Raw genomic sequence first — 15,657 nt, 5'->3', positions numbered from 1 at the left:
TGCTTACTCCTTCTTCCCCCACTTGATACTGAGCATGATGTCATATGGTATGGAATATCCCATTGGTCATTTGGGGTCACCTGTCCCAACTTCCCATATTGTCAGTTCCCACATTCCCAGTCTCCTGGCCAGCATGGCAGTGTATGAAAGGTAGAAAAAGGCCTCATCTCTGTGTTAGCACTGCTCAGCAATAATAAAAACATCTCTATATTATCAACCCTGTGTTCAGCACTAATCCAAAATACAGCCCTATACCAGCCACTTTGAAGAAAATCAACTCTACGCCAGGCAATCCAGCACATAAAGCTGGTGAGTCATTTGCCTTCAGAATGAGAACATTCCAAACATGAATTAAAGCTCAGATGTGTAGCTGTTAGTCCATTACTGAAATCAGTACTAACTGAGCACGGTACCTCTTGTTCTAGCTGTAGTCATCAATGACATTCAGGTCGAGAAAGACAGAAAAGCATACCTTAAAAAAAAAAAGTTGATCGTTCACAGTGTCAACTGCTGATTGCTGACTCAATGTAGCACATTAGGAAGCTGCCTCCTGATCTCTATGTCATGGTGTTATCTTTGCATCTTACACTTCTCTCTGCCTTACGCACACCCATTTAAAACTATTTAATGGATTGTTAGTATTTCTCAATGTGGGTTATGCTGTGTAAGCCATCTAGAGCATGATCTATTTTTCATAGGTTCTGAGTATTTCTGGATTAAAGATTTTACTCTTTTGTACAACAAATAAAACATTGAAGACCTGAATGAATTACTCCGATAGAACATGTGTCATGGGGTTTCACACAGAGAATTCCACAGCCAAGCAACTCTTGTCTAGCTAAAGCAAATCCCTAACAAAATCTTGATACCATGGTCTAACACTTATGTACACACCCACCCCTACCCACCAGAATGGAGCCCTTCTGATACGTATTTTAAATATACATTTTTAAAGTAATTCTTACTGGAAAATGCTATAAGAAGTATATTGATACACTGTAATATGACATATTTAACATAACTGTGGAATATGCTATGGTTCTACAGTACACTATCAACATGGCATTTGAAACAAGGGGGAAAACATATTTAATTGGAAATCTTCAAAATATTTGTTTAGCTTTGGAATCCATTATGAAATGCTGAGATTTCCCCAAGAAGCAAAAGTTGTGAACTGCAACTTATTTTTATTCTGCTGTGGCTGTGTCCTGCCTTTGATTTGCTCCCAGGCTACAGCTGGAATCTGTGGGATCTGACCAGATACAATCTGTGTGTGGCTTCCTGCCGGAGTTGTTTTACTTGGACAGGCAATGTTTCTGCTAGTCTCTGTCAGAAGCAGCAGTAACTGCTGCACCATACCAGGCAAGCACACTTGAGAAATCCTTATACAGAAATGGGAATGGGAGAAAATGAACAATTTGGAAAGAAATAGCCTGAATGTTCGTGCTGAATTGTAGCCATAAAACCAGAAAATAATTTGACATGAAGGGAGCAGAGTGTACCTGGAAAAACATCATTCTGTCTCTGGTAGAACTTCTTCTTACCTAAATCACACTGGAAATCTGGCTCTTCTGTGGCTCTGGCATTTCTCAGATTTGAGATATACTGTGGAAGGTAAGGCAGGAAAAGTAATTCTCAGTCATTTGTCTGGGAAAGAAGAAAAAGAAACAGCTGCAGCAACTTGTTACAGCTTTAGACTAAAAGAGTGGGTTGATACAAGAAAATAATCATCGGATGTCTTTGTGCTTATAACGGAGCAGGCATCATCTGATGGGAGAAAATCTTAATGGAGCAAAGAACAACTATTTCTACACTTCTATTCTCTGGGTTTTTTAAAATATGTTTAAATCACCCCTTTTTTGGTAACAGGGCTAGAAGCCAGAGTAGTGTCCCCAAATGTGCTCAAAATCTTACTGTGCAGTCTCCCTAATCACACTCTGCAGTAAACTGGGTTTGGTGTTGTCTGAAGATGGTAATGGGAGTTCAGCCAGCACTTGTCTTCCAGCTCCTTCCACTGGATTTCCTGCACTGAGGCAGAACTCTCTGTGCAGTGTGAAACTCCAAAAAAAATATGGTGTCGTTAATCCGATCAGAGCAGAAGAGCACAGTACTCACAATCTGCTAATTTAGGGTGGCTGGGAAGTCTCAGGGCAGATGGGACACCTGCTGTTAAGTTCTCTGTCAGTGACTTATTTGAGCGTCCCATGACCTAGTGAGGAGAAGTCCTCTTTGAGTGGGCAGCAGACCTAGAAACTCCTTGGGGTGTGGGAGGGCTGATCCCCAGACTTGTGTGCTCGTCTCAGTCAGTGTGTGTTTGGCACTTACAAGATGACAGAGGAGCCCCAGTGGAACTGAGGCTGGAAGGCAAGTCTCCCTGCTCCCCAGGGAGTCTGGGATCAGTTCTTCCGCATCACATGGCGGTGTCAGACTGTTTTCAGTACAAGCTTAAGGATATCTTCAAGAGCTGCTTGTCTGAGCCCCAGAGGCTGACTGAGCAGAGGAGCGTCTGTTGAGTGAATTTTTAAAGAGGTTTTGACTGCAGAAAGAATTCAGCAATGCTCGCTTGGGCTGGAGGCAGCCGTGGAAACCTTTGGGGCCAAAACATGGCTTAGCGGGGCTGCTTGAAGGCTACTCCACTGTCCTCCAGAGAATCAGTATCTTCATTCTTTTGCATCCTGGAGGCCAAAGGATGGTCCGTGGTGGCGGTGAAGTCCATCATCGCGGCCGTGTACATACCGACAAGAGTAGCTTTTGTCAGAGTAGCTCCTGATGGCTGAAGGGAAGCTCCCACCGAGGCTGCCAGCACCAGGCAAAGGTAAACGTTGAGGCACAGTTTCAGTTCTTAAATTTATAGATGAATTTAAGTACTTAACTTAGAAATTAGTGCTTAAATTCAGTACTTAAATTCAGAACCCGTAGAGCAGCCCGACAGCATTCCTTGCCATCCGGCCCTCTCCGGCCCGGCGGAGGCGGCTCCTTGAGGCCGTGGATGCCAGCCCAGGGCAGAAAGGGCGGCGGGGCCTCGGCGGGGCGGTGGGGCCGGGCGGGGCAGGGCAGCGCAGGGTCCCGCCCGTGGGCAGAGCCGCCCGTCGCCCCCGGCGTGGCGCTGGTGGAATTCTCGGGCTGGAGCGTTTGGCCGGGACGGGCCGGCGGCTGCGGCGGGGGCGCCGCCGGGCCGGGCCGGGGCTGGAGGCAGGTGTCCGGGTCCCCTGCGCTGCTCCTGCCCCCGCCGGGTCCTCACCGGTCTCGTCCCTTCCCGGGACTTCCAATAATCGCTAAAGTTTAAGTCCTTAATTTTCTTGGCTGCAAACCCGGTAACGAATCGCTCAGACTTTGTTTTTCCACTGCTCCCGAGGCTTGATTTATTGTGTCTCTGTTATCGCACAATCGGGCTTCGTTCAAAATGTTATTCTGGGCTAATTCCATACCCCGGTATTTATTTTGACTGTCCCTTCTCATTAGCGTTACTGATTTTTAATCGCTTCCCGCTCCCTTTTAAATCCCCTCTCTGCCCGCCCGGGCTCGCCTCATCCCGTTCGTGTTTCCATCCTGCGTGGGTCGGTCCCCCGGAGCGGTGCCCGGGCAGCCAAAACCCGCTTCCCCCGCGGCTGCGGGACGGAGCCTCGCCCGGGGGAACCCGCGAGCCGGAGATGCGGCGGCGGAGCGGAGAGAAAGGGCTTGCTTTTAACAGGGCACCGCCCGAGCTCCCAGCCCAGCGATTGAATTTCTCTCCTCCAGCAAAACCGTTACTTTATCCTAAGAAAAACAGCGCGAGCGGGGCGAGCGGCGGCGCGGGGCGGCGGGACCCGCACGGACCCGGGGCCGGGCGCGGGGAAGGGCGGGGGGCGAGGGGAGCGTGAGGCGATGTCGCCCCGACAGCTCCGTGATTGATGACCCACCCGCCCGGGAAGGGGCGGTCGCTGTCGCCCGGGCAGGAGGGGGAGCCCGGAGGCCAGGTGCGACCCAGCCCCGCCGCACCCACCGGCCGCGACGGCTTATAAGCACCGGGGCCGGACGGGACGGGACGGAGGCGCCTGGAGGGGCCGCGCCGGGCTGGACCCTCCGCACCGGGAGGGAGCGGTAAGTTCATCCCCGGCCGGGCACCGCGGGGTCCCGCCAGGTCCCGGGCAGCCGGGTTCCCCCGCCGGGGTGCGGAACCGGGGCGCAGCAGCCGGCGGGGCCGTGAGCGCCGGTGCTGCCCCCGCACACCGACAGGCAAGTTCCTATTTCTCTGCTCCGGAGAAAGGATTTTCGATACCGGAGTTACACAGAGGGCAAGGTCTCTTTAAAACCGATGCAAAATAATTCAGATTCACTATGTTTTTCCTCCTATGGAGCAACGGAAAAGTTTATCTAAGGTTTCCAACTGTTTGTTTTCAGTCTGTGTGCTTTGCTCCGGCGTTTTCCGTCTTTTCCTTGTCTGTGTGAGCAGGTTGCCTTCATTGCTGTTTCATTCACACAGAATATAAGATTAAAATAAATATTGTGCTGGGTTTTTTGGTAAAAGATGTCAAACCAATCATGTCTTTGTAGTGTTATGTAAAAACACCTATAAATCTGCACGTATTAGAAATACTGCAGTAGAAGTGCTTTAGAAACAACATAAATACTTTAACTTACTTTCACAGCCCTGTTCCCAACTCTCTCAGCACACCAGGTGGCAAGTGGGTGTTTGCAAAAATTACTGCCATTATTTTAAAAACCAAACCTCTTTCTTATAAAATTTTAAAAGGAAAATAACTGTTGCCCAGAGGCTTTTTATTTACTTTAGTTTTTAGCAGCATTTTTTGGACCACGAGGTTTGGGTGACGCCTGGGTTTGAAGCACCTGGAATGTGTGTCCTGATTTCGCCGGGGAGAAGAGTGATGCTGCCAGTCCCATTGTGCAACAGAAGCGATGTTGGCCGTGGATCCAGGAACCACCATGGTTTGGCTACACATATGTACATACCTACAGCAGATCCTTTCTTTTGTGTAGCAGATTTTCCCAGGCCATTTGCTGTTCGTATTTGATGGGAAGTCTGACAGTGGATAAATTTAATTCAGAGTGAAATCTCTCATTTTTAGAGCTGAAATTTTGCACATTTTTTCCAGGCCTGGGATTTCATCTCATATAGATGTGAAGTTCCTAAATCAGAAACTCCTACTTCCAGGGTCACCCAAGGAGATGAGGTTTTTAGGTACGTGCATTACTATGTACTGTATGTCACTCGAAGTCATTCCAGTTCTAAATGTGGTTATACAACAGCATGGCAAAATCAAAACTGTAAACCAGCCCCAGTCCTGTATTTCAGCAGAGGAGAAGGGATTTTTACTATCCCAGTCCGTCTGTATCCTTGGGTAATCTGGATGTCTCCAGTAATCGGGGAAGACTTCCTCCTACCAGTGGGATTTTGATGGGATGGCAGATGAGAAATCCTGCTACTAAACATGAAGTGTTGGATTTTTCTGCCAGTTTTTGTGATTATTTTAAATTACTGTCTTGATGTCATCTCTGCAATGATGATTTTTTTTTTTAAAATGAAATGCATCCAGATCTGACCGTGCCTTAACACAATGCAGAAACACCAAGAAAAAAGCACATAGGAATTCTTTCTATTTTAAGTTAGAGGCAATAGCCAGTGTAAGGACCATTTTTCAGCCCTCATGAAGTCTTAATGTAAGTTTTATTTTATATTGATCATAAATACAACAATAAAAAAGAATAGTGAGATTTTTCCTTTGGTTTAGAGCTATAACATGCACAGAATATTTCACAAGTAATTTCAGTCTAACCTGTACTGCTACTGAAGAGAACGTTACATGATAAAACTCTATGAGACAGATCAATAGCAAATTAATCACAATTAATCGCCCAAAATGATAACAATAAAAATGTATTCTAAATACCATCAAGTTATAGCATTGCAAAAAGCATTTAGAAAACTTTCCTTGTCTTTGATAGAAATCTTTGACTTCAATGCGTGCTTGAAGTCCTATGCAAAATCAAGAGCTAATTCTTGTAAATTAGATAGTCATTTATGTTTATCATTGTTATTTAAAATTTTAATTATGCAGTATTTGGATGAAATCAAGTTTTAATAACTTGTTCCCGCCCCTGTCTAGCCAGGCTGTCACAGGAACAGACACCCCTAACACGTGAAAGCTGGGATCTGGGACACCCACGAGGGCTGCTTTGCTGAGGACAACAGGATCAGGTATTATTCCAATTAAGTACTGCACTTTGGGGAGTATTGATTGAATTTTTCTGTGGAACTGAATTAATTAAAGGACTGTGAGTTGTATTACGGGCAGAGCTGACTGACCAGCCTTTCTGAAAGCTGGGAAAAAACCTTGTGGTCATTGCTTTCAGCTTTCCTCAAAAGAATTTTTTTTATGTTTTCAAAAGGTTTTTTTGCCCCCCAATGGCCAAAATACATCTTACAAAATTCTTTTGAAGTTTGAAGATGTAGATGAGAAAGGATAACGACACAATTTTTTAAGTAACATTAGGGGTGGGAGGTCAGGAGAAGTCAGTTCCTGATTCTTTAAAATTATGGGCCAAGTTTTGCCCTTCAAAAACTGAGTCTGTGCTCTGTGGCTTCACTTACTGATGCATCTGAAAATGATATTCTTCTTTCTGTAGTCCATGGAACACTGACCACCTATAAGACTGTTGATAAAATGATTGTAGCTAAAATAGAAAATATACTAACAGTTCCACATCCCAAATCATAGAGAGAATATGTCTTAAAAATTGTATTTAGCCTAATTTTTACTTGGTTGTAAATGGAAACCACTGTGGCAGTGCCTCTGGGCAGTGCCTGTTGGGCTTTCTCAGAAGTCATCTCTGGGCTATAAGTGACTCAAAAAATTTGCTCTGTGTAATACTGTCAAAAAATTAAATACTTATCATTGTGAAGATTTTAACTTCTGTACCGTGTGTGATGCTGAATTTGTAAGCAGTGAATGGAAAAGTGGCTCACAGAGCTGCATCTCGGCTTTTCCTAGCACAGGCAGTGCCTGCGTTTCTGACCATCCTTGTTTTCAGAACGTGCTGGCTCCAGGCCAGCACAGCATCTCACTTTAGAGATGCTCTTGTTGCTTGCAGGGCCCTCCCTGCCGGGGAAGTCACCGATGGAGTGTGGACACTTAGCGGAGAGCAGCGAGGAGATCTCCAGCGCGGGCGCAGAGCCCAATTCCCTGCTGCCCTCCTCTGCCGGCAGCACCTCCTGCCTGCCCTTGGCGGCCGCGCCGCGGGCTGGGGCCGCTCCGGGCCGCCCCGCCGCCGCCAACGCGGCCCGGGAGCGCAGCCGGGTGCAGACCCTGCGCCACGCCTTCCTCGAGCTGCAGAAGACTCTCCCCTCCGTGCCGCCCGACACCAAGCTCTCCAAGCTGGATGTGCTCCTCCTGGCCACCACCTACATCGCACACCTCACCCGCAGCCTGCAGGATGAGGAGGAGTCACCGGGAGAGGGCTTGGGCACCCTCCGCGGGGATGGATACCTGCACCCGGTCAAGGTAGGGGAGCTGAGGAGCAGCTACCACCTTCTGTCAGCGAGTGAGTACACTGGCCTTAGATACGCAGATGAAACGAAAGATTTCAAGTTCCTGTACCTTGCCTAGAGGTAATACTTGGAAATCCTGTCCAGACTAACCATTGTGCCTAGGTGTTAGGGGTCCGATGGAAATATATTGGAGCATTGTTCCTCCAGCTTCAGGGACTTTGTGCCAAAATACCAAGTCTAGTGTAGGTCCAAACCTGGTGGGACCGGGTTTTTGGAAGTGAAGGTCAGCACCAGAGGAGTACTTGCATCTTCTCAGTCCCTGTGTGGAAATCTTGGTGATCCCCTCAGACCTACTGGATCCTGCTGTGAGGGGTCTGTGGTGAGGTGACACTGTCCCACAGTAGTGACCCAGCCACGGCTGGGCCTGCTTTGGTTCTGCTGCCAAGGCAGCCCAGTGCAGACAGCGGTGTTAATTATCAGCCATGTGTTAATTACTTCCATGAAAGTGCTTTCCTGAAGCATTTCTCTAGTTGGTATATGCTCTTCTCTTTGTCAAAAAAAAAAAATCACAGCGATGCAGAGGGGATGAGAAGGGGGAACTGCTCTTGGAGAGGACCGGGCTGGAAACTGTTTCCAAATGCAGTGCTCACTGACTGATGGGGCTCAGACACCGCGGGGTATTTTGTTTGGCTCTGCTCGCAGAGAGTGAGTTAGAGCACTGGGCTGTTTTCTTTTCCTTTTTTTTTTTTTATTTTAAGAGTCTGAATTCAGAATGATTTAATTAAGATTAATTTGTGAAGTAATCTCTAATTTCTAAAAAGTACCTAATTCACAGAGAGTTCCTTGTTCACGGTGTTGGTTGCAGTATTTTACAGCACGATGTGAATGTAGGCTTCTGAGGGCATTTAAATGATTAGCAGGCTCATAAAGAAAGCAAAACCTTGATATCAATTAGAAGATGGCTATAATTTAAGTAAAAAAATTCTGTGACGTATTTAAAAATAAGTTCAAATTAGCTTCTGTTAGTTCCCTCAGTCAGAGTGAAAGGACACAGGTCTCTTACAGTACTTTTTATCAGCTGCCAACTACAACCAGCAGAAAAATACTCTTGAATAGTTATTACAGCAGTTAAATGATCCAGACGCCCATTTCCCAGGCTACTGGAATAGAGTAGCCTGGATTCACTTAAGCAATCATTTTTTATGAATGTATTTGATGAAAGTGTCACAGTCAAATCCTAATACGTGCTTCAAAAACCCCAAAACACAGTATATGAGACAACCTTTAGAAATAAAGACTTCAACTAAACTGATAGATTAAACATAGTAAATGCAAATGGTGAGGAAAGTTAAATATCCAAGTACAGTTGTGTGTACACTGAATGAAAAATATGGTTAATAACTTTAAACTCTGATGGTTTATTGGTGACAAACTCGTAACATCACACTTGAAATTGAATTACTGAATGAGATCGCACATTCCAAGCGAGAATATGCTGCTGCTTTGGGTCTTTGAACAGCAGAGCTGAGATTTATCTGCAGTATTATTAGGTGCCCCTTACCCACAGGAAAGGTGTCAATCTGTTCCCAAGAGAGTCTTTAAAAATGGCATTCTTTTGGAACAACGTGCTGGCTGCATATCAGGTGTTTTTGCATCCAATGTGTGTGAAAAGTTGTCTCAAACATCTGCCTCTCTAATACTGAACTTGGCACAGCAAATGGAGCTGGATGCTCCCTCCCAAGTTCTGGGTGCCCGGCTGTGGCCACCTGCACCACAGGGCTGCTTGCAGTGAGTAACCTGCTGGGGTTAAGAAACCTGAGCTGTCAGAATAAATATTTAACACCAGAGTAACTGATGATTCCAAAAATCTGTGAGTGTAAAGATGAATTGTCTCATCTGAAACAGCTGGACCTGACAAGAACAAGAAGCTGTGAGCACTGAAGACTGCCAAGGTGCAATTACATTAAATTCCCTCAGACTCACAGCCTTCAGCAGCAGCCCCTGTGCTGCAGGCAGGGTTGTGGGGCCCAGCCAGCAGGGATGGGTGTGCACACAGGGCTGCAATCCCTACAGGTGCAGGTGTATCCCCATAGTATCCCTGGTGCCTTGAGAAGGAATGCTTTGTTTTATTCTACTAACAGAACATTTAGGACACAAACTGAGCTAGAATGACTGGCCAGCATGGCCTGCTCCTGTCTGCTGGGGCACAGCAGGGTTGGGAGCTGTGCCTCACAATTAATTACCAAAGCAAATATCCTGCCTGAGGCTCCCTTATCAAGTTCCAAACATTTTCCAGTGAATGACAAAACAGGAACTGTTTGGTGATAGCAACAATCTCCTATTTTCTTGTACCATGATTCTATCAAAGCTTTGCTGAGAACTGCAGTCAAGAGTGCAAAGATCCCAGGTGTCTCAGTGCTGTGCTTGTCTCCTCTCTTGCAGAAGTGGCCCATGCGTTCCAGGTTGTACATTGGAGCCACGGGACAGTTTCTGACTCACTCGGCACAAGGAGACAGCGCAAACCATGGGGAAACATCAACATCTTCACAGATCTAATCTCCCTTCTTGCTTTGAAAAAAATGGTTATTTATTACACTTTAAATATATATATTTAAGTTAAAAAATAGTATCTACAGACAAACTATCATTCCTGAATGCTGTTTGTAGAGGACAAGGAATTGATTCTTAAATGTAATTAATACCTCATTAAGTTAATGTGACGCATCATTGGTTTCTATCATTGCTGGGATCTGAATGGGGGGAGTGGGAGGTGGTGACTGCAGCCAGCACCAACATGAGCAGCAGTGGCAAAGAGCTGACAGCAGAGTAAGTATCCTTGTCCTCTCAGGGACAAGTGCTGTGAGAAAGAGAGGAGAAGTGATGTGGTACTGGCCAAGTACAGGGCAAAACAGGCTCGGGTGAAAAGAGAAGGGCAAGGCTAAAAACAGCAACTGTAATCCCACACAGACTTTCTCCACTGCTTAAAGCCGATGGCAGAAATCCCCTGACCACAGCTGTCAGGTCAGGGCTTCACCCATTGGATAGTCCTACATGTTTGTAGCTATTGCTGGGAACATGGATGCATGTTCATGGAGTAAAAACATGCTGAGAGACCTGTCCCTCCTGCACAGAGCACTGTGCGTCGGGCACTGCTTGTATGCACCCGTGGGATTGTGCTGCATGTTACGGGGCTCAGCCTGTGTTTGCCACCCCGGCACAACCACGTGTCTGCTCACCATTCCACAGCTCACTTCATTTAAGGGGTTCACATGTTGGAGCAGATGAGCCCAAAGTGTTGGCTTGTTCGTAGCACACTTGTTCGCTTAAACATCTATATTTAGGCAAGAAAAGTTGAAACTAAATGCACAAATGTCATCTGTTGTAACTGTTCTATAAAACACTGTACTTCTCATATGGTTTGTTATTGCTGAGGTAAATGCTCTATTAAATATTATTCAGTGAATATTATATATTTCGACTTGCAAAATCTGTTATCAGTTTCTCATTGTACACGATAACATTCTACATTTATAGATGCTGTCTTCTTTCTGAAGGCTTCATGATTTAAATTTAAAAATGACGTTTAGGAAAACAAAAGTATTAGCCAGAACAACTTTCATAAAAACAGTATGGTAAAATCTGGAGCTCTCATCTGTCCCTGCAGCATTCTGAGCGTTCAACAAGATAATATACCTGGAAGGGACAGTATTCAAGAAAGGGGGAAAAAAAATTCCTCCGTGTTTTTAAAGGCTTTGTTCCTTTAAATGTCATTGGAAGATTCTGACTGCTTATCCAAGAAGCAGAGGTTCAGCTGGACATCAGGAAAAATTTCTTCAGAGAAAGGGCTGTTAAGCATTGGAATGGGCTGCCCTTGGAGGTGGTGGAGTTGCAGGTGGTAGAGTCACCATTCCTGGAGGTGTTCAAGAAAAGTCAGGATGTGCCAATTAGTGCCATGGTCTAATTGACAAGGTAGTGATCAGTGAAAGGTGATCAGTAGTCTTTTCCAACCTAGGTGATTCTGTAAGCATGAAAAATGCTTTAGCAATAAGGGTTAAAAACATGGACCATTATGAACGGATGGCCCAGAGAATACATCTCAGACTCTTTATCAGTGAGCTACAAGACCTGTATCAGTTTCTCCTTGTACATGATAATATTCTGAATTTATAGATGTTGTCTCTTTTCTGAAGACTTTAAATTTTAAAATGACATTTAGGGAAAAAGAAAAAAAATACTAGCAGGAACAACTTTTGTTTAAAAAGTATGGTGAAATCTGGAGCTCTCCACGACCCCTATAGTATTTACAATTAAATATTTACAATGTTCTGGACGCAGCCAGAGAATTGGAGCAGCAAGCACTGTAGTCACTTACTGTAGCCACATCCCTAAGATCTTTTCAGCATTTTATGGAATTATTACAGGCCAGTAAGAATGTGCAAAATTACAACAGCAGTTTTTCAGTTAAGAAGAGTTCCCCATATTTGTGAGTTGGGATTTTTTTTCCTTGAAACAGATTATTCTGCATCAGAATTATGCCTTTCCTTTCAGAACCAAGACACCAGGTTAGGCAAAACACTCCCTTCGACCAGGGCAAGAGCTTTTATCTTCTAGAAATTTACACAGCAGGGTAACAACAGATCCTCTGAACCTGTCTGCTTCAAGCCTGATGTTTGATTCCAGTGCTACAATTCCTAGGAACAGTTCATATCCTCGTATACTGAAACACAAGTGTTTGGCATTTAGCACTAGGAATATGCACGTGCTTAGGAATAAAGCTGTACAATGTTTATACATTGCTATCAAAAGGTGGCATTTTTCATGCAGGAGCCTAGAAGATCTCGGCAAACCTCGGCCACTGTCATCCCGGTTTTTCTCACGGAGGGATGGGACAGGTGAACTTGCCGCGGCCACAGCAGAGGCGCTGCCTGTGCGGACGCTGCGGCGCAGAGATCGGCTCTCGCTGCTGCTCGCGGCTGCACTTCCTCAGCGCCCGCGGCCCCGCGCCGCTTTCCCGGGACACGCCAAGCGCCCCCGGCGCCGCTCTCCCCCGTGTCCCTGTGCGCGCGCAGCCGGAAGCGCTGCGCCCGCCCCGCCCCGCCCGGCGTGCCGCGTATTTAGCGGGATCCCGGCCAGGATTCGCCATTTTCCAAGGGGTCACACCGGAGCGACCGCGCCTGCCCGCCTCCAGTCGGGGTGCGTGCCTCGGTGGGTGCATGGATGGATTGTGGCGGGACCCGGCCCGCGTTTGCGGGGGCCCCTTTTTGCGGCGGATCCCGGGATGGCGAGGGGCGCCCCGGGCGGTGCCTGGGAGGGGGGAATGCCCGGGCGGGGGCGTGCCCGTTGCCGCTCCGTGGCTTGGGAGCAGTTCCGCCGTGCCCGGCCTCGGGCGTGGGAGCGCCAGCAGCGGCCGCCGAGTCTGATGGGTACAAATTGAAAAAGGGGAAATTTAGGTTAGATATTGGAAAGAAATTCTTTACTGTGAGGGTGGTGCGGCCTTTGGAACAGGGAGGCTGTGGTGTGTAAAGCCAGGCTGGATAAGGCCTTGCTGGTCTAGCGGGCGGTGTCCCTGCCCGTGGCAGGAAAGGGGTTGGGACTGGATGATCGCTGAGGTCCGTTCCAGACTCTTAACATTCTGTGATTCCGTGATCCGCCGTGTGGATCCGCAGCGATCCGCGTGATTCCGTCAGAGCCGCCCGACCTTCGCCGTCCATCCTTGGAGCAGGTTCTGGCAGTCCAGGCACATGCTCGTCTAAACAGTAGAGTGATTTCTGGCCTTCTCAGAGGAATTAGAAATGCTCCCAGGCGGTTGATTTGAGAAATCCCGACGTAGCAGGTCAAAGCAATGGCTGTAATCTCAGGAATTGCAGGGATGGTTTGCTGGTGCTTTTCTAAACAGCCAAAGCCATCACGTGAAAGAGGAGTGATTGTCACGCTGTTGTAACTGTGCCTGTGTGTCCCCTGGATGTTGGGGTGGCACAGTTCAGGCTGACACTCCAGCCACACAGGCTTCCCAGGAGAGCGGGTGCCATGGGAGAGTGAGATGGACTTAATTAGTGTGTGCCACGTGGTGGTTACTTCGAGCTGTCACTTGGCTCATCAAGTCATAAAACAAATGACAGATTGGACATTCAAAGACACTTGGTTTTGCTGAGAGATCGTTTTCATCAGCAAATGCCTGTCATAATTCAAAAGATAAATTACCTTCTTTTTCCTTTAGGGAATTGGGCAAGGGCTGTGAGGTGACCCAGACTATGCCCCTTTTCAGGTTATAGGCACAGATCCGAACTGGTGGGGTCTGGCAGGGACAGGGCCCCAGGGGTATCAGCAGCCTCTGTGGTAATGCTCTCCTGCCAGGACTGCAGTGTGAGTGCTGACCTCAGTTCAACTGGTGCTAAAACATCAGTGAGTTCCCCAGAGTGTCGCACGTGAACTGGGGTTAAAGGCTGTACCCTGCCAGGGTGCTCCTCTGCCCAGCCTCGCTGCTCATTAGGAGCACTGTACTCATCCTGCAATCAGTCATTTCTCACACTGGAGCTTGCTTTAGGAAAATGGTCATGCCTCTCCTTAACCTTGATCTCGGCTGATGCTCTGTCCCAGGTAATTACAAAGAGAGCATGAGGCTGGTGTTTCTTGGACTGGCTTACTGTCCCCAAAGAAGTGTTAATGCTTTTTGCTACTGGCTCAGCAGTGAAGCTCTGTGAATCAAACATCTTCTTTTCATTGTTTTAGGCAGAAAGTGAAGCTCAAGATGCGTTTGTTACCGGCTTTGGGAATCCTCCGTCTGGACTCTGCCATGCTTTGCAAGCGGAAAGATGCCACGTGAATTCTGGAGCTACAGAAGTAAATATTTCTTACTGTATTTTAAGATGTTGAGGGAAACCCCATGAAATCCAGATGAAGAGTTCTGAAGCTGTGTAATGGCTTGAAAATTCCCTTACAGGTGAAAAAAGGAGGAATATGATTGTATTTGGGGTCAAAAGATTGAAATTCTAACAAAAGGTATTATGGCAGCTATAAAATCTCCCAAGATCTGCTCCCCAGAAGAAAGCAGGTGCAATCCAAGGATCCCAAAGGAGTCAGAAGGGAGAGGTTTGTACCAGAGAACCTAGTTTTTAACTGGGGAAACATGACTTCTGATTTGAAGAATTCATGGATGTTAGTTGAAAGGAAGAGAATTAAGTGAAGAACAGTATGTTCAGATCACAAATCATGCTGGCACCTAACCTGTGTCAGTCTTGCAATATATTCCAAAGGGAGAGGTGACTGTGGTAGTGAGCTTGACCTCTAGAAAGATACTTGGCATCTGGGGGTTGAATGTAAGAGAGGAACCTGCATTTTTGTGCCCAAACAGAGCTGTTTTTCTCTGATTCTTGGCTATACTCAATCTGTTTTGTGCTTAACAGTTAAAACCAAGGCTCTGGTTCAGCTTATGGAAGTACAGCTCTTGAGACAAGCCTAACCAATTCCCTTGTATTTAGTACCTGGAAAAAGCTGTCTTACATAGGCAGGAAACTGCTGGCATAGTGATGATGACCCTTTGCCGTTTACCCAACTGAATGTTGTGATGAGCAGTGTTGTATATCTGATGTGCCAGCTAATCAGTAGGGGTTTCCCGTTTGATTTGCTCCTGTCATTTCTGATTTTATTTATTCCTTTCAAGGTTCTGTGACATCAGATGACCACCTCCACCATCTTCCAGCCTTGTGCGTGCACATAGAGCCAGCCGGAGAGTCCACCCACTTCTAGAAGTGCAGGTGTTTAAGGAGGTCAGTTGCTTTTTTACTGTCACAGTACTGAGGCTCCTGCAGGCTGTACTGCCATCCAGGGAGAGCCTGTACTGGCCATGTTGACCACTGTCCTGTCCTTATGGGACTGATACAAGTCTTCCAGTTTTCAAGAGATCATGGAAGAAACTGGGGAGAGGCAAGGATAAGTGCTCTTTTTGCAGAAAATCCCTTTATGTTGCTTCTCAAAAATAGAGATTTATAAAGGAATTCTGTTTCAGTCTACTCTTAAAGAGTAATTTTGCTGGCACAATGATGAGACTTTTGCCGTTTACCCATCTGAATGTTTTTGATGTGTATCTCGAGATCTGAAATGCCAGTGAGGGTAGTACCTTTGTCTAAGATTGATTAAGGATACAGGAAACTAACTTATTATTGTTATTGTTC

At 46.6% G+C, this 15,657-nt stretch overlaps 1 protein-coding gene and 1 non-coding gene across 2 annotated transcripts; both read left to right on the top strand.

Annotated features, from left to right (window-relative positions):
• Positions 1 to 3,970: 3,970 nt before the first annotated feature.
• Positions 3,971 to 10,956, top strand: TCF24 (transcription factor 24). The gene is made up of 5 exons (XM_039550223.1): positions 3,971 to 4,080; positions 5,094 to 5,179; positions 6,105 to 6,196; positions 7,090 to 7,499; positions 9,929 to 10,956. Exons 4-5 carry the CDS (start codon positions 7,116 to 7,118, stop codon positions 10,040 to 10,042), a joined length of 498 nt encoding a protein of 165 aa, XP_039406157.1. The 5' UTR covers positions 3,971 to 4,080; positions 5,094 to 5,179; positions 6,105 to 6,196; positions 7,090 to 7,115; the 3' UTR covers positions 10,043 to 10,956.
• Positions 10,957 to 15,513: 4,557 nt separating this feature from the next.
• Positions 15,514 to 15,591, top strand: LOC120409841. The gene has a single exon (XR_005601662.1). It is a non-coding gene; the product is annotated as a small nucleolar RNA SNORD87 (small nucleolar RNA).
• The last annotated feature ends 66 nt before the right edge of the window (positions 15,592 to 15,657 follow it).

The sequence above is a fragment of the Corvus cornix genome, chromosome 2 (genome assembly GCF_000738735.6).
Source record: "Corvus cornix cornix isolate S_Up_H32 chromosome 2, ASM73873v5, whole genome shotgun sequence".
Taxonomy (NCBI): domain Eukaryota; kingdom Metazoa; phylum Chordata; class Aves; order Passeriformes; family Corvidae; genus Corvus; species Corvus cornix.
Note: the sequence above shows the minus strand (reverse complement) of the source record. Positions and strands in the feature narration are given on the sequence as shown.

Bases quoted from the DNA above. Each gene is read 5' to 3' on its own strand.
- TCF24 (XM_039550223.1), top strand. From the start codon at position 7,116: ATGGAGTGTGGACACTTAGCGGAGAGCAGCGAGGAGATCTCCAGCGCG. The intron at 7,500-9,928 runs GTAGGGGAGCTG...CCTCTCTTGCAG, and splicing joins GATACCTGCACCCGGTCAAG to AAGTGGCCCATGCGTTCCAG.